Source organism: Myotis yumanensis, unplaced genomic scaffold, assembly GCF_028538775.1.
Source record: "Myotis yumanensis isolate MYYU_CA2020_CCGP unplaced genomic scaffold, mMyoYum1.0.hap1 SCAF_12, whole genome shotgun sequence".
Taxonomy (NCBI): domain Eukaryota; kingdom Metazoa; phylum Chordata; class Mammalia; order Chiroptera; family Vespertilionidae; genus Myotis; species Myotis yumanensis.
Genome location: NW_027223763.1, coordinates 18,828,019 through 18,850,319, shown reverse-complemented (window position 1 = coordinate 18,850,319; position 22,301 = coordinate 18,828,019). Strand labels below are relative to the sequence as shown.

At 41.8% G+C, this 22,301-nt stretch overlaps 1 protein-coding gene and 1 long non-coding RNA gene across 10 annotated transcripts in view; one reads left to right on the top strand and one right to left on the bottom strand.

Annotated features, from left to right (window-relative positions):
• Positions 1–383: 383 nt before the first annotated feature.
• LOC139020445 (uncharacterized) lies at positions 384–21,424 on the bottom strand. Its single transcript, XR_011473314.1, has 4 exons — positions 21,284–21,424; positions 2,534–2,789; positions 1,355–1,566; positions 384–1,186 (listed from the first exon to the last, which is right to left on the bottom strand). It is a non-coding gene; the product is annotated as an uncharacterized lncRNA (long non-coding RNA).
• Positions 21,425–21,973: 549 nt separating this feature from the next.
• The window catches only part of PALM2AKAP2 (PALM2 and AKAP2 fusion), a 372,804-nt gene continuing 372,476 nt past the window's right edge, over positions 21,974–22,301 (top strand). For 3 of the 9 annotated variants that reach the window (XM_070430931.1, XM_070430926.1, XM_070430929.1), the window contains exon 1: positions 22,008–22,039. In XM_070430931.1, coding sequence (XP_070287032.1) covers positions 22,035–22,039 — 5 coding nt within the window. In that variant the 5' untranslated portion in view covers positions 22,008–22,034. Of the gene's footprint in view, positions 22,040–22,301 lie in introns of all 9 variants that reach the window. The other 6 variants (XM_070430922.1, XM_070430927.1, XM_070430923.1 and 3 more) reach the window with 4 other exon arrangements.

Here is a 22,301-nt window from a genome sequence, read left to right as displayed (position 1 = left end):
GTTTTGTTTTGTGTGTTTTTTTGTTGGTTTTGTTGTTGTTTTTTTTGGCAGGTGGGTGGTGGGTATGGTGAAGCTACTCTGAACAAGATTTTCTCCTGTGTTAAAAAAATCATTTCTAACTCCTGAGCTAGCTAATCCTTAGGTTTCAGTTGCAGGTAAAGGCTACCTGGGAATGAGGAGGTTGTCCAGCTCTAGGTTTCTCAGTCTGCAGTGAAATCCAGCCGGTAGGAAACATGGGCCTCGCTGCTCACTCACCTTGCCCGACGCTGTGAGCTGTGAATAGGACCTCATCCCCAAAGGAAGCTGAGGGCCCCCGTTAATGGCATCACGAATGTGTCAATATCCCATCAGGAGACAAACCACACCTGAATTTTATTCTTCTTTTAAACACCATGGGTGATGCCCATGGGTGGGGCCTGGTCCTGGTGAGTGGAGTGTGGGATTCCCAGGAAAGAAAGGAAGGCTTGGCTGGAGCCCTCACGGCTTTGGGGGTGTGAACAGCAAAACTAGAAAGAGGGAGCTTGAAGAGAAATCACAAATGACAAAGTGGAGGTGACTTAAAAAACGAGGGAAAGGCACTGAGGACCTTGTGGTCGAAGTGCTTCACTGTCTATGGAGAAAATGGATGAGAATTCTGGAGTGAAGAGGGGAACCGTGGGTTTCTCAGCACACACTGTCTACCAGGTGTGGAGACGGCTTTGCCTCAGGGAAGCTGTCATAGTGACAGGAGAAAGACAGCTTTACAGGGCAAGTCACAGGCCAGCTGGGAGCAGCTCTGATGGGCCCAGCGGGAGGTTTTTCAGAACAGGGAACAGACTCAGAAGAAATTTACACCTGGGTGCTGGGAAGAAAGGAAGAGATCTCTGACTCCATAAAGGAGGAAGAGCTTGATAGTCACATTAACTTGCTAGAACAAGGCAGGCACAAGAGACTAGAGGCTAAGTCAATAGCAGTTATCAGTGAAATGGGATCAGGGAGGAAGCCCTGGACAATGGGTAGAGGACACGGGACTACACTTGGGAGGAGGATGGGGACAGGAAGCTTGGGCAAAAGGGATCCTGGTTTGCATAAAAGGAGAGAGTGATATGTCCACAGCTTGGCTCCTGGGCTGTTGACAAAGAAGGCATATGATTCCAATCTCTGCTTCCACATATACTCTCTCTCTCTCAAGGATATGGTCTTCACACTGGAAAGGGTAGAACAAAGAGTGTGTGAAAAGAGAATTGCAACTTACTAGAGGTAAGGAAATAGTGAGAAGCTGGCCCTGATGAATTATATCTAGAGATTAAAGAACTAGAAGTATAGGAAGCTGTTGTCAGTAACCTGTGAGAAATTGTAGAAAATTGGGATTGACCTGTAGATTGGAGGTGCGTTGTCTTGGTCCGTTTGGGTTGCTATAATCAAATACCATAGACAGGGTGGCTTAGAAACAGAAGGCCTAAGGTTTAAGTAATAAGAGAATGAAGAGCCTGTTGTCGCTCGGCAAGTGTCTCAGGAAATTTCTCTTCTTCTTTATACCAGTGTCACATTCAGTCTTCTGCTCAGAGAGCTGCTTACAGGTGTAACCTGGAGAGACAGCAAAGAAACACAATGCCTTTAGTTATGGCACATTATGAACTCTGTGGGAAGAAATAACACTTTTGATACGCCAACCACAAATATGGTTTCCATCTAATTGAATCCATTCATCACTACATTAAAAGAGAAGCTGACGCAATTGGAAAGTGAGTTCAATGAATCCATCCTCCCACAAAGCAGTCGGTGTGTGTGTGTGTGTGTGTGTGTGTGTGTGTATATATATATATATATATAATGAATCCTGGCTTCAAGCAAATGGAGGCTCATTCATATGGCAGCCTCCTTGCATACAGCTGATGGTTACAGCACGTGGGATTACTTATAACTAAAGCCTTTGACGGGAAATGCAGATGTGGCACTCAATTTATCATCCTCTTCTCTGAGATGCAAAAGGTTCTTTAGAACACAAGCCAATACCAGTTCCAGTTACTATTTTAAGAAATAGTAAGTATATTATCATGGGCTTGACTTCCCCATCAGGTACCTCTCAGTAGCCTCCTGGGGCTGTAGAGGTTGCCATATACATACTGGATACTGGCAGCTTAAAACAGTGTGTCTCATTTCACAGACTCCAGCACGGGCAGCAAGAGTAATTGTTCAGCCGAAACCGATTTGGCTCAGTGGATAGAGCGTTGGCCTGCGGACTGAAAGGTCCCAGGTTCGATTCCGGTCAAGGGCATGTACCTGGGTTGCGGGCACATCCCCTGTAGGAGATGTGCAGGAGGCAGCTGATCGATGTTTCTCTCTCATTGATGTTTCTAACTCTCTATCTCTCTCCCTTCCTCTCTGTAAAAAATCAATAAAATAAAAAAAAAAAGAGTAATTGTTCAGAATTGTGAAAACCAGACATTCTCTCCTTGATATCAGTTTGGATCAGGATTACATTATTTATCTATTGCTGTGTAACAAATTACCACACATTTAGTGGCTTAAAATGACATATTTATTAACCCACAGTTTCTTTGCGTCACAAGTCTGGCAACAGCTTAGCTGATACCCTCTGTTTTAGGGTTTCTTAGAAGGCTGCAATTGTGGTCTCATCTGAAAGCTCAACTGGGAAGGGGTCCACTTCTAAGCTCATTCAGGTTGTTGGCAGAATTCAGTTCCTGAAGGACCGTTTGACTGAGGGCTTCAGGTCCTTCATAGTTTTTGATTGGAGACTGCCCTCAGTTCTTTGCCTTGTGGCCACTTATTTCATCAAAGTATGCAAGCTGAGAAAGCAATAAGAACAGTCTGTTAGCAAGACAGAGATTATAACATAATCATATAGGTGACATCCCATCACTTTTGCTGTTTTCTACTAGCCATTCCACACTCAAGGGGATTACACAGGATGTGAATACCAGGATATGAAGATCATTGGGAGCCATCACAGACTCAGCCAACCACAAGGACAGTGTCCCCAGTTGAGGGATTCACGGTAATATCCTCTTATAGAGAATGTGCTGCATGTTCCTGAGTTTCAAAAATATTTGTGGATAGGTTCAGTGGTCAAATGATATCCTTGAGGAAGCTATGATGTCCTAGTGGCATTTTTTGGGGTCTATATTTCAGATAATTTTCTCATAAAATGTTATTTTCCATTCTTTTCAAAGAATCCATTTTTCTTTCATCCCCCCTTCATCACAATGTAATGGAGGAAATGTCTGGTCAAATTACAACTTGGGAAGAGCTCAGATTCCTTGAGGTTGGGTAGAGTAACCCAGAACTTAGCTGGTGGACAGTATTGTGTCTGCTCAGGGCAGCTTTCTGAACTTGGCTTTTCTTGGTTTCACTATTTTTTTTTTTGAATGTTTGTGAGGCCCTGAATTGGACCCACACAGGTCCAGAGCTGTTTCCTAACACCGTCTTCTTATAGCTTGACAAAGCATCTCCAGGGAATTCCATACTTTATTTACCCTCTGGAGTTTTAAAACCTATTGAATCTGTTTCCAGCAGATTTCCTTTTAGACATTTCTAAAAGTTATAGATGACATTCTGCTTGATGACAAGTATAAAGCACCCCTGTGTCTTTTTTAAGTGGGCAATAATTTCAGGGATGAGAATATTATTTGTTGTTGCTGCTGTTGATTTTGGTCACCAAAAAGCATTAAGCTCATTCAATCACTCATTCACATATTGACCTTTACTCATTCAAGAACATTCATTGGCTGCTGGTATGGGAGAGTGAGAAGATGAAAAAGGCAAAGTGGCTGCCCTTACAGGTCCTTGCTCTCCTTTCCCTGTATGGCATTTTTTCTTAGCATCCACTCTGTATGCTGTTCTGGCCTCTCCCAGAGGTAGAAAATATTTTATCTCTAGCATCTCCCAGGGTCCCAGAGGACTCAAAACTAATATTTCCTGAGTGTGAACGGAGTCATGGGCAAGTCTTAGGTCAAATCAAAATGAGCAGCCCCTTTCTGCATGTTCTTCTGGGGACTCAGGTGCTATCTGGAGCCTGCCTACACTGGGTTGAACCCAAGAGTATGTAAGGTTCCTCCTTCATAACCTAGTTGAAGGGAGTGGGGAGAGGAGAGAAGATAGGAGTGATGTTAGGAATCTGAAGGCTAGCGAAGATAATTAGGACCTTGTAAGAGACAAGATGGCAAATCTCTGAGCTGTTGGGGAGGCCTAGAGGTAGTTATCAACTAGGTTAGTGTACAGTAAAAGCCCCTGGAGAAAGCTTTATTTAAAAAGCAATTTGTCTGTCTCCATCCCCAGATATTTTGATTCTGGTGGGGTTTGTGTGTGTGTCTAAACATGACCTAGGAATCTGCATTTGTACACAGCACTCCTCACAATTCAGATGCTGAAGGTCTGAATTGCACCATTTGCAAACAGTAGCAAAGTAGATCAATTGCATATAAACCATAAGAAAAAAACCCTAGGAATGACCTTACTATTTGTTTTTCCCTTTATTATTTTCAGATATACAGTCACAAGCACAATACAATGTACTTATTATTTTTGACCAGAGGTGGAATGATTGCAATACTTATTAGAAGAGGGGAGCCTGAGATCTAAAATGAAACCACCTGTCTACTTAATGCTATGATTCATCTATTCCATCCAAGGAGCATTCGTTTATTTCCTTTCTTTTCTTTTATTTAAGAACATAGTCCCCCATGCTTTATGAATGAAAGTGAGCAGCCTTTTTCACAAAAAATTTTAAATATGATTTAAATATGCTGACTATAGAAGAAATTTTTCTTGCTACAGTTGTAATGCAGAAAAGAAGTCTCAACAATGAGTTTCAAAAATAATCTTCTAACTTGGTTAGATAATCAAATGGAAAAATTTGCTTTTAAACACGTTGAAGGTTTTAATATATGATAAAAGAAAAGTATAGAAAACAGACCTTTTACTATTAATGGAAATTATAAAATTAAACTGATTTAATAAAATTATTTAAAAATAACTTCATTTCTTCCTTTTATACCAGTCTTGGAGATATTTTTTCATGAAAAGCCTTTTTAGTTTGGATTTCCTAAATTCTCTCTATTGATTTTGCTGGTTAGATGAACATCACTTTGTTTAAGATGATCAAATTGTAAAGACCTGTGTTCAACTAAATTAAATTATAAAAGGTAATTTCTTTATAGAAAGAGATATATAATGTTACTCGTGGACAAAAACAGTGTTATAATTCTTGATTTTGTGCTTCAGGCTTTCTGTTCTGAAGAAAAACCTTGGTTGCTTTGGTTAAAGACAGCAGTTAATAAAAATGATGAGATTATGCTGGTATAACACAAAAAATCTTCTATACAAGGTAATGAATATGTTTATCAAGGGAATTGTTACATTTTATCAAGATGGAAAAAAGTTCATATATCTTATATATAGTCATACACTACACAGACAAAACAATCATAAACAGAAGTGATAGAAATACTACACAGACCTCTTACTTCCTGAGCCATTTGAGAGTCATTTGCCATTTTGATGCTCTATCACTGGTGTGTACGATATTTCCTACACAGCCATTCTTCCCTAAAACCACAATACAACCATCAACATTAGGAGTTTAACCTTGACATGTTATTACTAAACATTACTCAGAGCCGAGTCAAGCTTTCTAATAATATATTTTATGGGAAGGCGACCCAGTTCAGAATCACGAATTGCTTTTGGTTGTCGTCTCTTTTGTTTCCTTCGGTCTGTAACAGTTCCCCACTTTTTCCTTGACTTTCATGACCTTGACACCTTTGAAGACTATAGGTCAATTGTTTTGTAGAGTGTTCCTCAGTTTGAATTTGTCTGGTGTTTCCTCATGACGAACACAGGTTATTCATCTCTGGCAGGAACACCGCAGAAACGGTGCCTGTTCTGACAGTGTCTCATCAGGTGGTACAGGGTGTCAGTGTGTCCCCTTCCTGGGGATGTTCACTTCGATCACTTGTTCAGGTGATGTCGTCCAGGCTTCTCCACTATAAAAGTTCTCTTCTCAATAGCCCATTTGTGACCCAACCAAGCTACTTTCCTTCTCTTCCTTACCTTCCACCAATCACTCCCTTCCTCCTTCGTTTCCTTCCTCCCTCCCTTCCCTCACTCATACATTTCTGTTATTCAGTCGGTGGTATTCTGTTTCTATCTTATTTCTATTGCCCCTAATTTGGCCTCTGAGACCAATCAGTTTAAGTTGATTCCTATATCCTTTTGATATGTTCCATTATTCTTTGAGTACTTCTTTTTCTTTCTTTCCAGTATAAGTTATTTTAGACACTATCTTATACGCTCCAGTCCCAGTTCTAGAATGTGTCATTTCTCCAAGGACCTTGGGCCCGTTTTAATGGCGAATGATATAAGAAATCCAGATTTGGGGCTAGGTGTCTTTATTTTTATTGTGGTGTCACTACTTACAGACTCTCTATTTGTGGAAAGGGCTAGAGAGAATATGTGTGTGTGCCTTACAAATACATATTATATATGCACATACTTTTATCCATATTTATATTTGTCTATATTTATATCTATCTATATCTATATCTCTATATCTATATATAATCTATTGGAAACCATGAGTTAACACCTCTAATTCCAATTCAGCACCACATTTCATTCTGGTTTTCTCCCTTTCTCTATTAATTACTCCCTTCTCTGATACTGAGAAATGGGGCTTCCATTATCCACATGTATTTACTTATTTGTTCAAAACTCCAATAGATGACCAATCTTCCATCTGTGCCAGCATTTTCATTTTGACTTGACTGATAGTTAACCCTGTTGGTAATTTTGTACGATATTGTCTGACAATGCCTCATGTATTAAAAACAATCAAGGCACACCTTGTTCTAATATACTATTACATTTTAAATATTTCATTATATATATTTTGTTACTTATAGCTCTTCCTATTCAGATAGCCACCTTGCTAGAGGTTCAAGAGTTAACATCTCTGTCAATAGTGATTGTGTCTTCAGGGTGAGTTGTGATTTTCACATAGTATAAAAAAAAAGAAAAAAAAAAGGTAATGACTTATTGGAGGCATTTCAACTGAAGAAAATATCAGTTATTAAGATGAAAGCCTAAATTAAAGTAAATGCCCCAAATGACTGATATACCAACAAGTAACCATTGTCCACATGGGCTCCAGGATTCTGTCAAGGTATAATGAGTAAGAGGTGTGCTAAAATTAAAACTGTCCAAATTTTCAGACGAGTGTACTCTTTACGTTTAACTCTAACAATAGCAGCACAGCCCACACCTGAAACCTCTCTTGTGCTCTCCCCCTATGAAATGGTTACAGGAGGACCTATAAGGCTTGCTTGATTTTTCATCTAACAAACTTCATTTGCTTGTACTCCGATCCAGCCAATAGTGAGATTACACATTTTTCTTGAGTTTCTGTTATCTCACCTTTCCTCTCCTCAAGTTTGCTGGTTCTGACCTCAGATTGTCCCTGAGGCTCATGTCCTCCCCTCACCCCTGCTTAGTCTTGGCAGTCTGTGCTTGCTTTGGTTTCTGATGTGGCTCCTACAGTGCCGACTGGGGCAAAGGCATATGACACAGAAGCAAAACATATTCTAGAATATTTTTGCATTGTAGCACAGGAAGGCAAAGCCCAGAGCTATCCTAAAAGGCATTGGTTGTTAACATTTTATTCAGATGGGAGAATCCTGATTTGTACAAGGTTATACTTGATCGGTCAATCTGCTCCTTTATACTGCAATTTTAATATTCATTTTAAAGTTGGTATTATTTGAAAGACTACCCAGTACCCAAATATTTCCCCCAAGACCAGTCAGTGTCTCAAATTTGAACGTTAGAGATTCACTTGATGAAGAAGAAGGAATCTTTAAAATATTTTTGATCCTTAAGTGCCCTCCATGGAATTATGAATCTCCAAGGAATGATTGTGAGCCAGGAAATTGTGGAGGTCTTGAGATCAATTTCACTTTTCAGAGCCAGACTCTTCCCTACCCTCTATGTTGTTTTAACTTTTCACTTTCTAATGCTTTTTTTTTTTTGGACCGCTGTGCAAATGACACTTATGAATATGGAAAATGAAAAGGGAAGAAGTTATTTGCATTATTGGAGACAAGCACACTTAGCTCAAGTTAATCTCTGTACGTTGCTTAAGATGCTGGCACAGAGGTCTTTAGCTCAAGTCAAAGAGAGTGCCCAAGAGAAAAATTATCTGTAATGTTAAATGGAGCCACAGGTCAAGGCAGGGGGCCCGGAGGTGGGGGGAGTAGATTCAGGAGGCCTCCAGAATAGCTTGGGAGGCAGAATTGCCCCTCTAGGCAGAGGCTCTGACAGTTGGGACATATGGGCTTCTGGCTACCAGCTTGTTCATCACATCTACAGTCAATAGAGTGGGGTTCGGGCCAGTCATCCCGGGAGGGGAGGCTGCAGGGACTGCTGCACCTCTGAGTTCCATCAGAAGTACCCCTACTCCTCTCCGGCCACTCATTTGCTCACAGCAGGGGTAGGGAATCTTTTCTGACAAGGGCCATTGGGATATTTATAACATTATTCCCTTAATATAATATAAATTTAACATAATTTATATAAATTTATGTTGCTATGATAAAAAGCTCCTAGTTTTATGGAATTATGAGTCCTGCCTACGGTTGCTTTGGCAGGGCCAGACCAAATGAAGGCCTGTGGGCTGGACCTTCTCCACCCCAGGCTTACAGGCTCATTAAGTGGCTTGTTCTGACTTATCCCCAAATCCATAACTATCCCCCCCCAAAATCTGTTTATGCCCTGACTCCTCCTGCTTCCTAATAGAAGTTCCGACCTCCCCCACACTCACTCCAAATCCATCATCTAATAGCTGTGCAGTAAATTGTATCAATCTGCAGGAAAGCTATGAAACGTCCATGTGGTTTGTGAAATTCAAATCCATCACAGCTGATCCCTTAAGCCAGAGGATGTAAAGGAGCAAATATGGCCTCCGATCCATAAGGTTATTAGTAGTCACACACCATTTTCTTGGGGGGAGATTTTACACAAAATAAATATTTTTCTTGTTTTCCTTGAGAATGTTTAGAAAATCTGAACACACCAGGTCTATGTTTCTACATGACGGTAGTTGGCTGCGACTACATGGAGACGATGGACTCCTAGTTGGTCACAGTCCCCGCCATTCCTTATTGTGCCTCTACTCAGCCCACTTTACTCACTTAAAATACATGCCTGGTCTCTGTATGCTAAGTTTGCAAGACTAACCTAAACTTGCCAGGTGAGAGTAGGGTCAGAGAAAATGGCACAGAATAGGAAAAGAGTGGGGAGGGTTCTACAACAAAATTATTCTTTTTCAAAATGTTTAACGGAACACTCACTCCCTGTAGACCACAAAACCTTAGCCGGATCCTGGCTTGGACCTACTCACTGACTGATCTGCATTTGCGTCAGCCTCATTGGGCAAGCATCGGAAATGTGGGTAGAAATCTCCTCTTTCATTCTTTGGAAAGAAGCCAGGCTGTACTTCATTTTTCCTAAACAATCTGCGAGTTCCAGGACCATGAGATGCCGCTGTACTCTTTTCCAAGATTTGGACCTCAACCCAGAAGTACTTACCCTCTGCTATTTCCATGTTGTAGGAATAGAGGGCCGGGGGCGAGGGCAGCGGGGAGTGGGTATGAAAGAACATGGGTTCTAGAAATCTGAGAAGGTGAAATAAAACTACTACTTTTCTTTAAAAGCAGGTTATATTCATATTTGGCATTTCAATGTGAAATCTGATAGGTGTAACTGGATTGAGTAGAATGAAAGAAACATTTTTTGGGTTTAAGGAGGTCAGGGAACTGTGAAGAAATATTTGCCCAAAGCATTCATGCGAGCATTTGAGTTAGTGATATGATGCTATCTGGCCTAGAGAGGAATTCTAGGAGTGTCAATGAATGTGAGTCACTGGCAAAGTTAATGGGAGGGGAAGGTTGGGATAGTTCATTTGGTTCAAAGAAGGACATTTAAAAATTTTATCTGAGAATGGAGGTTTAAGGGGGAGAAGTGGCAACTAACTGGTAGCTTGGAGACTATCCAGCCTCATTTACTGATCTTTCTAATGATGAAAAGTTTGTCCCTGAAAAGCAAATGATTTCTTATTGGGACGACCTTACCTAATTCTCTAGATTAACATACAACCAGAAAAAAAGATACAACAGTTGAATAATAAGTTGCATCCCTTATTTCCCCCCTGAGCCCTCTGCTACTACAGTTTCACAGCTTTCAAGAACAGTGCATTGTAGAAAATTAAGTTCAATTGGTTCCTCTAATATTACTTCTCTCCTAACCCCTCTGCATAGCTCTATTGTGAACAGCTTGATATATTTCAGAGGTCACACAACAAAATACAAGGGGGTCCCAGTCCAGAGGGAAATGATGACAAGCTGCTTGTGTGTGGAGGTCAGAATCCTCTGGTGGCACCTGCAGGCTCCTCTCGAATGTTTTGGCTCAGTTGGTCTTATCACCTTTTACTAAGTCATTCGAGCCGTGAGAATCAGGCTTGATGCCTTTCTCTTAGCCTCTCATTCTGAGTCCTGGCATATTTCTTGACTCTCTTTCCTTTCCCTGCCAACTCTTGCTGCCCTAATTTAAGGCCTTATCATCTCTTGTATGAACTATTGCAGCAGCCTTCCAACTAGCATTCCACGGTCCAGTCTTGTCCACCCTGAAATCCATCATCCATGCTGTCTCATAATACCAGTACCTTGCTAACAGGCGATGGAAGCAATAACGTAAGATTGAGAGGGAGATATCATGATGCACAACGCTAGATAATACCTTCCTCCACATCGCAATAAAGCATCTCAATATCCCTGGGGGAGAAAATGCAAACTATTTGAAATGCAATAGAATATAACCTACGATTACAGATGAAACCAGCTATGTCAATCATGAAACATGATTCTCTTTGTCCTGTATATGTCTCAAAAATTTTAAGGAAATGTAAGCTAAGAGAGACTGTGAGTGTCTCCAATCATGATGCTTTGCTTGTGGTTTGGAGGAAAGGAGGCATATGGTGTTTGCCATCATCATTCCATCTCTTATTTAAGCTTCTGCATTCAAGGCCCTCTGGTGACCTTTTTAGTCTCACCTTTAACCCCTGCCTTCAGGACCACTGCCTTGCACACTCCAGGGAGCATCACCACATTGTGTTGTATGTGAGTGGTGCCTTTGCAGTTGAATGATATTGCGATCTCCTCTTTGCCTTGCACTCTAGCAACTGACAGAAATACAGGGGTTGGCAAAAGTAAGGTTACAGGTGTAATACAAATAAATAATACAACAATTAATAAATGATAATGCAAGAATAAACTCTATGTTTTGTATACTTACAACTATAAACCCACCCTGTATATAGACCTTATCCTGCTGATTCTTGTTACTTGGTCTTTGATTTTGCTGGCCTCTCTTTCTAGAAAATCATCTAATTACTTTTTCCCCTCCTTATTGGACACACTGACACATACACAGAAACACACACATACATCTGGTTAAATGCTTTTCATCCTTAAAGACATAGTCTAATGATCAACTCCTTCAGCACACTTTTCCCATTTCCCTGCTCAGCCTCGCCTTGGGATCACACTTACATCATGTTTTGATTTTGATTATACACCGGTCTTCCCTCCACTAAACCCTGAGGTCTACCATGTCACATGCATAATTGTAGACCAGTTCATACCACAGTACCTGATACCATCTTTCCTTTAATCCCTTGCTAACACCCCTCTCTGCAGATTTCCCAAGGCTGAGCCATTCCTTTGATGACTGAGGTAGGACTCTCTACTCTTTTCACTGGAAACCCTGCCCTACCTACAAGAATATGACTTATTTCCTATGGACCTCTGAAAGACATTAAACAGAATACTTGGTTCCACACATATTCCAAAGGTCTAGGTTCACTGAGTCTTAATATCATTTGTGGAACAGACAATCTAGACCAGCCATGGGCAAACTATGGCCCGCGGGCCGGATTCGGCCCGTTTGAAATGAATAAAACTAAAAAAAAAAAGACCGTACCCTTTTATGTAATGATGTTTACTTTGAATTTATATTAGTTCACACAAACACTCCATCCATGCTTTTGTTCCGGCCCTCCGGTCCAGTTTAAGAATCCATTGTGGCCCTCGAGTCAAAAAGTTTGCCCACCCCTGATCTAGACCAAGTTGTACTGCTTCAGTGTTATCTAGTTCCTTTTCAAATCTTTCTTTAGCATCAAATAAAGATAAGACAGATCTGCACACTTCCCTATCGTGTGTGTGTGTGTGTGTGTGTGTGTGTGTGAATTTGTATGTATGGGTCATATTCCTGATCTCTTAGACAGCAACATACACACATGAACAAACAGTATTATTCAGGAATGGGGCAGTCAATAAATATTTAGAGAAAGAAACATTTCAATGGGAACCATCAATTGTAAAGAATTGGATCTGATAAAATATACATCCAAGAAAGTACAAGTATTGCTCAAGAGGGTCTTGCTCAAGGGGAATTTTTCATTATTTTATTCAACAAGTATTTATTAAGAGGCTACTATGTGGTAGGCACTGTTTTAGGGAGCATATGAGTGAACAAAATGTAAAAATAAATACCTATCCCCATAGGGCTTTCCTTTTAATGAGTAGTTGACTGTATTTGCATAATTAGTATGCTCTACCCACATTTGTCTTAGAGCAAAAGAACATTCTACCTCAAGAATTAATCCAAGTTTCCAACTTTCAGAAGAGAGAAATGGTTTCCAACATTCCAGTGATGCTCTTCAAAGTTGATTCCAAGAAAATCTTGAGGTCCATCTTAAGTAATGCTACTTTAAATATTGACATCTAATATTTGTATCAGGAGATGGAAGTATTTAGTGATATTACTTCAATGACACCACCAAGTAACCAAATAGCTTCTCCAGCTTCATTCAGCAAAGCAGAGCTGATGGGATTATACTACATTAAGTATTGATAGCCTTCTATTAAACATCAGCAAGGACTTCTAGATCCCAGCTTAACCAATGTGCAGTGTTGTCTGGGTGACATCGCCCTGGTTTCTTTCCAATGTGTAGTTAAGGGGAAGCTTTTCCTTGGCAAAGTCCCCTTGATGAGTCCATGGTGTCACTGGATTATCTCTGAGAGGTCATTGTTCATCTTCCATTGTAGGTCAGACTTGGCAGCGGTGAAATAAATGTTCTTGCTACATCTGTACATACATAATCATGGGCTGTTCTGAACACACACGTCATTTTGTGGGTGGGTGAGAGGATTCTAAAAACAAAAAACAAACAGGCCTTTTCAGATTTTTGAGCTAAAAGAAAACAATAAATGTGTTTCAACGATGAGGACGATCCAGGTCAATTGTAGATGTGTCTGTCAGCTTCTGCACTAGGTAACCTGCAGAATCCCTCACATCACCAATAGACTGTGATGCCAAGAAGCATCCATGAATCAGAAGTCAGTGTTGTTAGTGTCTTGACTGAGCATATTCATAAAGATATGTAAAAGTCACAGGAAGAAGAGAGATGGCCTTTGCTGATGTTTAACCAAAGAAAATAATTGCATTTTGCCAGCATCCTATCACAATCAATGGGCTAATCTTACTCAACATCACTAGAATTACAAGAAGCTATTTGAGGTGACATATTTTCAGAGAGAGCTTATTAATGGTAGAAGAGTGAGAGATGAAGGTAATAGTGACTCTGTAATAATAACTCTAATGGAAAGTCTACAAATCAGTAAAATTCAGTAAATTATTTAATTACACACACACAGGCCTCACATACATGCACAGCTCTAGATGAACGAATGCCTAATTTCTGCTAGAGATAGGTTTCTTTCCTACATATATTTGTTGTTGTTAATCCTCACCTGAGGATATTTTTTCCTTTGATTTTTTTAGAGAGAGTGGGAATGAGGGAGTAAAGGGGGGGAAGGAGAGAGATAGAGAAAGACAAACATCAATATCCATGTGAGAGAGACATATTGACTGGCTTGGTTGCCTCCCACACTTACCCTGACTGGGGCCAGGATTTAACTGAAACCCAGGTATGTGCTCTTGACTGGGAATTGAACTCATGACCCTTTGGTCTGAGTTCTGATGCTCTAACCAGCAGCCAGGGCTCTTTCCTACGTATCTTTAATGGTAATATTATTTACATGGAAGTAAAATGCAAAGTGGTACATGTTACAAAGTCAATAAAATATGGGAAGCTTCACAGGATGTGATAGTTCTAAGAGTACAATTGGAATCCAGTAATGTCAAATAAATAAGACTTTCTGCTTTCATGTTTTAATGATCAATCTAATGGTTTGCTTTGGGTTTGTTAATGGATTGGAATGGTGCCTTGAGCTTGACAAAGTTGTTATGCTTATTTTTATTCCCTTCCTCCCCAGTTAGACATTTAAAATTATAGTACTATCTCCATTTATACAACACTGACGAGGAATGAGAGTGAACATGAGCACCAAATACACTTTTCAAATAACTGAGTTTTAGCCCAGCCAAAATATAAACAGTAGAAACCTAATATAAATGGAAAAATTTAGGAGCCTTCTTAGTCCTAAACACAGGTGCGGAGCGGATTATCCTGGGATGTTCTCAGGAGCTACAGTGATGCGAGAGCTGCTTGTTCCTACACGGAATGAGCCCCAAATGACCTTTTTATTCTCTTGTTTTGTTGTCTTGTGCCCATTTTCACACATTCCTTCCTCACGTTGAGCTGTTACTGCTTGAAGTAACTCATTTCTTGTTTCTCTCCAACCCCTTCTGTGTTCTACTTCTAGTGAACCAGCAAACCCTCTCCAGTGGTTCTCAACCTTCCTAATGCCGCAACCCTTTAATACAGTTCCTCATGTTGTGGTGACCCCCAACCATAAAATTATTTTCGTTGCTACTTCATAACTGTAGTTTTGCTACTGTTGTGAATCGTAATGTAAATATCTGATATGCAGGATGTATTTTCTGGGGCCGCGACCCACAGGTTGAGAACCGCCGCAACCAAACATACTAAGTATTATATCTAAAAGAATCATATTAAGAGTTTTGTTTGTTTTGAATCAGAGAATACTGAGATTCCAGTGAAAGGCATGGGCCCTCAGTTTCTCTCCCTCACACATAGCCCATAATTCTGCCTGTAATCTCAGGCTGATCTCTGAAGCCCATCCATGGTCCCCAGCTTGAGAGTTCCTGTTCTAAAGCTTCTGCAGTATGCCTCTATAGAAATCTCATTAGCTATTCCCTCGGAGCTGGCTCTTTCTTTCTTAGAACAGGAAGTTGAAGACTTTGGTTCTGTTGATGAATTTAACTCTTGGTAACATACTAGTACTACCTGAGCTTCAGTTTCTTCATTTATAAAATGGAGATAATAATAACTGTCCCCCAGGATAATTGCAGGATAAATACAAAGTTTTGTATATACAAGCAAGTTGCAAATTCCAGACAAGGACAACTTAGCTGGAAATCCAAGGATAATGAGTGGGCTTCAGAGTGTCTGCAAATGGCTTGATATTATAAGCAACATGTGAGTTTGTGCCACCTATGTGTTTTTCTGGAAAAAGGATCCATAGTTTTCATCAGTTACTCAAAAGTATGGTTCTAAGCAAGTTATGAATAAGTGCTATGGCATAGACTTTATATGATTGTTGTATTTATTTTCTTAATCAGGACTAAATTTCAGATAGGTAGAGTTGTCATTGACTTCTAAGTTAGAGAGGTATAAATGTGTATTTGGTGTGCAAGCAGCAACCACCAAGCTCAGCTTAAATACTAAACTATTACATAATGTGGATCAATGGATCCATATAGCCATATCAGGCTGCCTTCTAGCTATGCTATATTTATTGATATATCTATATCATTTTTGCCCTAGCCTGTTTGGCTCAGTGGATTAAGCGTTGGCCCGTGGACTGAAGGGTCCCAGGTTTGATTCCAATCAAGGGCATGTACATTGGTTGCAGATCCCCTGGCCCTGGTTTGGGTGTGTGTAGGAGGCAACCAATCGATGTGTCTCTCACACACCGATATTTCTCTCTGTCTCTTCCTCTCTCTTCCACTCTTTCTAAAAAAAAAAATCAATGGAAAGACATCCTTGGGTGAGGATTAATAACAACAAAAAGGAGATGTCTATATCATTTTAATAAATAAATATACCATTTAGTGTAACATCCTCATTTAATCAAGGAGACTAAACAAAATGATCTTCAAAGTATCTATATTTGTATTGGTTTCACTTCTTTAAGATAAATAAAGAATGAAGATAAATAAAGCCCAGCTGGTTGAGTGTTGTCCCATGCACCAAAAGGTCACTGATTCAATTCCTGGGTTTGGGGCTCGATTCCCAGTAGGGGCCATGCAGGAGGCAGCCAATCAATTTCCTCTCTCATTGATGTTTTTTTTTTTTTAATATATTTTATTGATTTTTTACAGAGAGGAAGGGAGAGAGATAGAGAGTTAGAAACATCGATGAGAGAGAAACATCGATCAGCTGCTTCTTGCACATCTCCTACTGGGGATGTGCCCGCAACCCAGGTACATGCCCTTGACCGGAATCGAACCTGGGACCTTTCAGTCCGCAGGCCGATGCTCTATCCACTGAGCCAAACCGGTTTCGGCGTCTCATTGATGTTTTTATCTCTCTCTCTCAAATCAATAAAAACATATTTAAAAAAGATAAAGTTCAGCTCTTAAAATGTTTGAGATTTCAGAGGAAAATTGCAATGTAACAATAATGATGGTGGTGGTGATAATAATAAGAGCTTATTATAGGTATTGTTTATTGATCTACTAAGTAGCGGCACCATGCTAGGCAATTTATACACATTGTATCTAATTTTAAAACTAACCTTTAAAGATAAGTATTATTGACCTCATTTTATAGGTAAAGAAACTGAAGACTTAGGTTAATAGGTCCATAATTACAAAGCTAGTGAATGACTAAGTGGAATTTTAACCAAAGTATTTGACTCTAAAGTTTGTTATCTTCTCTTGAGTTTAATATAGCAGATGATGTATTTATGATTCTTAAAAAGGTATAAACAATCACTATAAAGGGAATTATTTAATTATTAAAAATTAAATTTTCTTCTGCATTTGAAAATGATATATTAAATGTAAACTTTAATTGAAACATTAAAAATATATATAAAATAAAAAATTTAAAAATCAGTATTCAAAAAAAAAAGCTAGCCCTGGCCAGTGTGGTTCAGTGGTTAGAATGTTGGCCCACACACTGAAGGGTCTTGGGTTGGATTCCTGGCCCTGGTTGAAGCATGTGTGGGAGGCAACAAATTGATGTGTCTCTCTTACATTGATGTTTTTTCTCTTTCTCTCCTCTGCTTTCCCTGCCTCCCTTTTACTCTCTCTAAAAATCAATGAAAAAATATCCTCAGGTGAGGATTAATAACAACAATAAAGGTTAGCATGCACCTACAATTCAACTTAAACTTTATCTTATATAGTGAACAGACTGATGGTTTCCTGAGGGGAGAGGGGTTAGGGGCTGGGTGAAAAAGATGAAGGGATTAAGAAGTACATATTGGTAGTTACAAAATGGTCACAGCGATATACAGTAAAGTACAGCATAGGCAATATAGTCAATAATATTGTAATAACTATGTATGGTGCCAGATGGGTACTAGAACTATTAGGAAGATCACTCCTTAAGTATATAATTGTCTAACCACAATGCAGTATACCTGAAAGTAACATTAAATATTGAGTGTCAACTGTAATCCTCCTATATAATAAAATCCTAATATGCAAATTGTCCCCTTGACTGGGAGTTCGACCAGGGGGCGGGGCCAGCCAACCAACTGCTTTCGGCCCCTTCCCCCAGCCGGCCCTGCCCCGACCAGCTGTGGCAGCAGGCAGCCGGAGGAAGGGAGGCCCCAGCCAGCGCTGGCAGCTGCTAGGGACCCTACCTGTGCATGAATTTCGTGCACTAGGCCTCTAGTTGAAATATAATATAGAGGGTGTCCCCCCAAAATGTATACATACTTTAACAGCTGACAACTTAATTTTGAAAGTGAACTGTACGTTAATAAAAACTGACTTTATAATCATTCAAAGTGTGTATACATTTTTGGAATACTTTGTATATTCATACAAAAAATAGGAAATCACCCCCCAAAAAACCTTTATTTTAGAGTTAAGAGGTGCCCATTGAAAGGTTTTAGGAAAGGGGATGATATGATTAAATTTGTGTTTTTGGAAGGTTACTCTGGTTGTTTAGTTGAATGGTTTAAAGAAGTGGTTCTCAACCTTCCTAATGCCACGACCCTTTAATACAGTTCCTCATGTTGTGGTGACCTCCAACCATAAAATTATTTTCGTTGCTACTTCATAACTGCAATTTTGCTACTGTTATGAATCGTAATGTAAATATCTGATATGCAGGATGTATTTTCATTGTTACAAATTGAATATAATTAAAGCATAGTGATTAATCACAAAAACAATATGTAATTATATATGTTTTCCGATGGTCTTAGGCGACCCCTGTGAAAGGGTCATTCGACCCCCAAAGGGGTTGCGACCCACAGGCTGGTGACCCACAGGTTGAGAACTGCTGGTTTAGAGCAAGATGTGACCAGAGGATAAGAGGCCAGCAGGGAGGCTGTTTATGAACAGCAGTAGGGATGGGGGAAGTGAATGGGCTCTGTGGCTCCTCAGAAGGCAGTCTGGATAAATCTTGTTGATTGACCAGCTATGGGAATTCAGGATGGTGAGGAATCAAAGAGGTTCGGGTCTGTGTGGACACTTTCCTTTCTGTTGTTGGGTTGGGCCGATGGGTTATTATATTAGGAGGACATTTACAGGTGAAAATGATGAGTGAATTTTGGACACATTGGGTTTGTGGTGTTTATGAAGATGCTACATTGGCCTTTGAATATTCAGTTTTGAAGTTCAGGAGAGTGATGTGGGCTGGAGATTTAGTTTTGGAAGAAAGCACATGTACAAGTGGTTAAATCCAAGGAAGTGGATGAAATTGCTCAGGGAGGGTATGTACAGTGAGGAGTGAAGAGAGCTTAGGATAGAGTTAGACCCTGTAGAACTCCAACGTTTAAGAGACAAGTAGCAGAGAAGGGGTAGGGTTGTAGCAGTGTGACATTACCAAAGACATTTCAAAGTGGAAGGAGTGGCCCTAGGTGTTTACCCCAAAGAAATAAAGAACATATGTTCACACAAAGGCCTGCACATGAATGTCTATGGCAGTTTTACTAGTAATTGCCATAAAGTAGACACAATCTAGATACCTACCAACTGGCGAATGGATATATAAAATCATGGTACACCTGAACGATGGACTAGTACTCAGCAACGAAAAGGAATGACGTATACACACAGCAACATGGGTGATCCTCAAAAGCCTTTGCTCAGTGACAGAAACCAAACACAAAGGCTGTGCACTGTTTGACTCCATTTATGTGGCCTCTGGAAAAAGCAAAACCGAGGGGCATAGGAATCAATGGTTGCCAGGGGTTGGAGGTGGAAGAAGGGGATTGACTAGCAAGGTTCACAAAGGAACTGTTTGAATGATGGTGATGTTCTCCATTGTGACTATCTTTGTGGTTACATGACCGTATACTATCCAAACTCATAGACCCGAACTCCTAAAAAGGCTGAATTCTGCCATGTATACACTATGCCTCCATAAGCCCAACTGAAAGTAAAAAACACACAACACCTACAAAAAGAGGTGGTCAAAATGTCAAATGCTCTTCTAAATCCTGCAAGAGAGGAATGGGACATGCCCCTCGCATTTGGCGTTGACTCTGGTGAGCAGTGTCAGTGGCTTGGGGGGGACAGAAGTTAGAATGCTAAGGATTGAGCAGCGTGACAAAGACTGCTGGTTGCCCTCCGGTGCCCACGTTTCCCAGTGTTTGCCAAAGCTCATGACTATGCAGATGACCGCTTTGCCCAGTGTCCTGGGAAATTGACTATGGCCGTATGACTGAATTCTGGCCAAAGAGATATAAGTGAAAGTGTCCTGCGGCAGCTTCTGGAAGCCTTCCTTAAGAGGCAGCTGGCGTGCTTTCGGTTGCCCCTTCTTGGCTCCTTTCACCTTTGTGTTGGTTGGAATGCAGACATGATGGCTGGAGCTGGAGCAGCTAACGTGGACCATGAAGTGACTTTAGGAAGGGAGAAGAGAAATGACAGAGGGACGTCCCAGAAGAGCCGGGGTCCCTTAGCTCTCTGAGAGCCTCCAAGCTGGTCCAGGATTGCTTATCTCTGAACCTTTCAGAGGTAGAAAAACAAATCTGTTTCCTGCTTAAACCTCTTAATTACTCATAGATGAACTTAACCCTATATGCTATAGGAGTAGATAGAAGGTGAGATTGTAGAGACAGGGAGGATGTAGAAACGGTGAGTACAGTCTAAGCAACCCTTTCAGGGGGCTCGAATGTGAAGGGGAAGAGCAGAGAGAGAATGATAGCTGGCAACAGACACGGGTTACAGATCTCCCAGTTCACACTAGATTCTGTGATGGAAACCTGGAGATGATCCAGAATCCCTTTCCACAAAACAGCACTCTGACTTCACTGGGTTTGACTCTGTGGCTCAGGTTCCAGAGGGAAAGGAGGAGCCGAGAATCCACCCGGAACATGTTGCACACGCCTCCTTCCAGCCCTAGAGCCGCTAACCAAGCTGATGGCTGGTTAGAATGCCTTTCCCCTGAGGCTTGAATATCCCAGTCCCTCTCCCCTCCCAGGCCAGTCTCTCCCGGGGGTTCTTTCCTGAACACCCTACCATGGCAGGCCCACTTCCCTTTTCCTTGCCATCAGAGTATTAAAAAAACCAGCTTTAAGACATAATATAATGCATATGCCATAAAATTCACCCAGAATGCACCATTCAATGGATTTTAGTATATCCACAGAGGTGTGCAATCATCACCACAAGTTAATTGTAACACCTTCATCATGACATTTTATTCCTTGATTTTTTAAAGCAGTATCTTCAACCTGTGGTTATATTTATTGTCCCCTTTCCTCTGCTCTGAGCTCCACTAGGGCAGGATGTTATGGCGATGCCTGGGCTGCGTCCTCTGCACCCAGCAGACACTGCTCACAGAGGAACCGGGCAGTAAGGTACAAGGAAGCCTGACGCTTGTCCCATCTGCGCTTCATCACAGCAGGTGCAGGGCACTGGGTGGGGACCCGGTGCCCACTCTAGAAACCTTTAGGAGTGGGGGGTTCTCAGAGGGGGTGTAGGGAGGGAATACAAGGCCCAGGGAGGCGTATAACTCTGGGGTGGGCCTTGGTAATTCGGGACTCCATATTCAACGTACCTATTGTTTCCAAAGAAAGAAACAGAGTAACGCTGGACAGTATCTTGTTGATAGGCGGGAATGAGAGAAGGGCGTGGGATCACCAAAGTGATGAAACATCGCATTAATGTGCCGCAACACGGCTGGAGTTTTCCTTGGGAAACTCAGACCAATGCCCGCTGGACTGGCACAATGGCGTTTCCAAAACCCACGCCCAGCCCATTAGGGGCAGTACTTGCTATTTGCTGAGGCCAGATGCTTCTTTCTCATCCAACTTCCAAGCCGTGGCAGCTGCCACCTTGCCAATGACTCCATCGTTTCCCCGTGCTCTCAGGGTTGTGCCACCCGCCCCAGCAGCCCATCTCCCCCTCCCGCGCGACCCGGGCGTCTCAGTGCAGCGCCTCGCGTCCCAGGGGAGCCGCCTGCGCACCTGGCGCCTCGGGCACCCGGGCCCTGCGCGCTGGTGGCCACGTCTCCCGGTGCGCAGCTGCCGGCGACCTCCCTCCCCGAAACACTTAAGTGGAGTGGCTTGTCTAGCGCCCAACGAACAACATTATCCAATTGCTTCCCGTTTTACTCGCAGGCTGGGAACTGGGAGCGCCTGAGCGTTCACTTTCAACCCTCAAGGGGAGGAGAGGGTGCGGGCGGGGAGGGGAGACGCTCTCGGGGCTCCACCTCGCGCGCTGCGCGGCGGGGCCAGAGCGCCAGGCTCGGCAGATGTGAGCGGCGCCTGCGAGCCCTGCAGCAGCGCACCGGCAGCCCGTGGCCCTCGATGGAGTGAGTATCCCCGAGCCGCGCCGCCCCGCGTCGCTGGCTGCCCTGCACCCGGCATGTTGCCATGGCGACCGCGGCAGGAGGCCTAGCCGGCTGGGTCCCGTCCGGGATGGGTGTTTCATTTCAGTTCCGCGTGTACACCTGGTGTTTCTATGGCAGCAGCCGAGGCGGCGGTGGGAGCCTGGGGACGCGTGGTTTTGTGCCGCTGCCCGCTTGGCCTCCTTGCTCGGAGGGAATTGCGTTCTAGGCTTCCCCATCCCTGCCC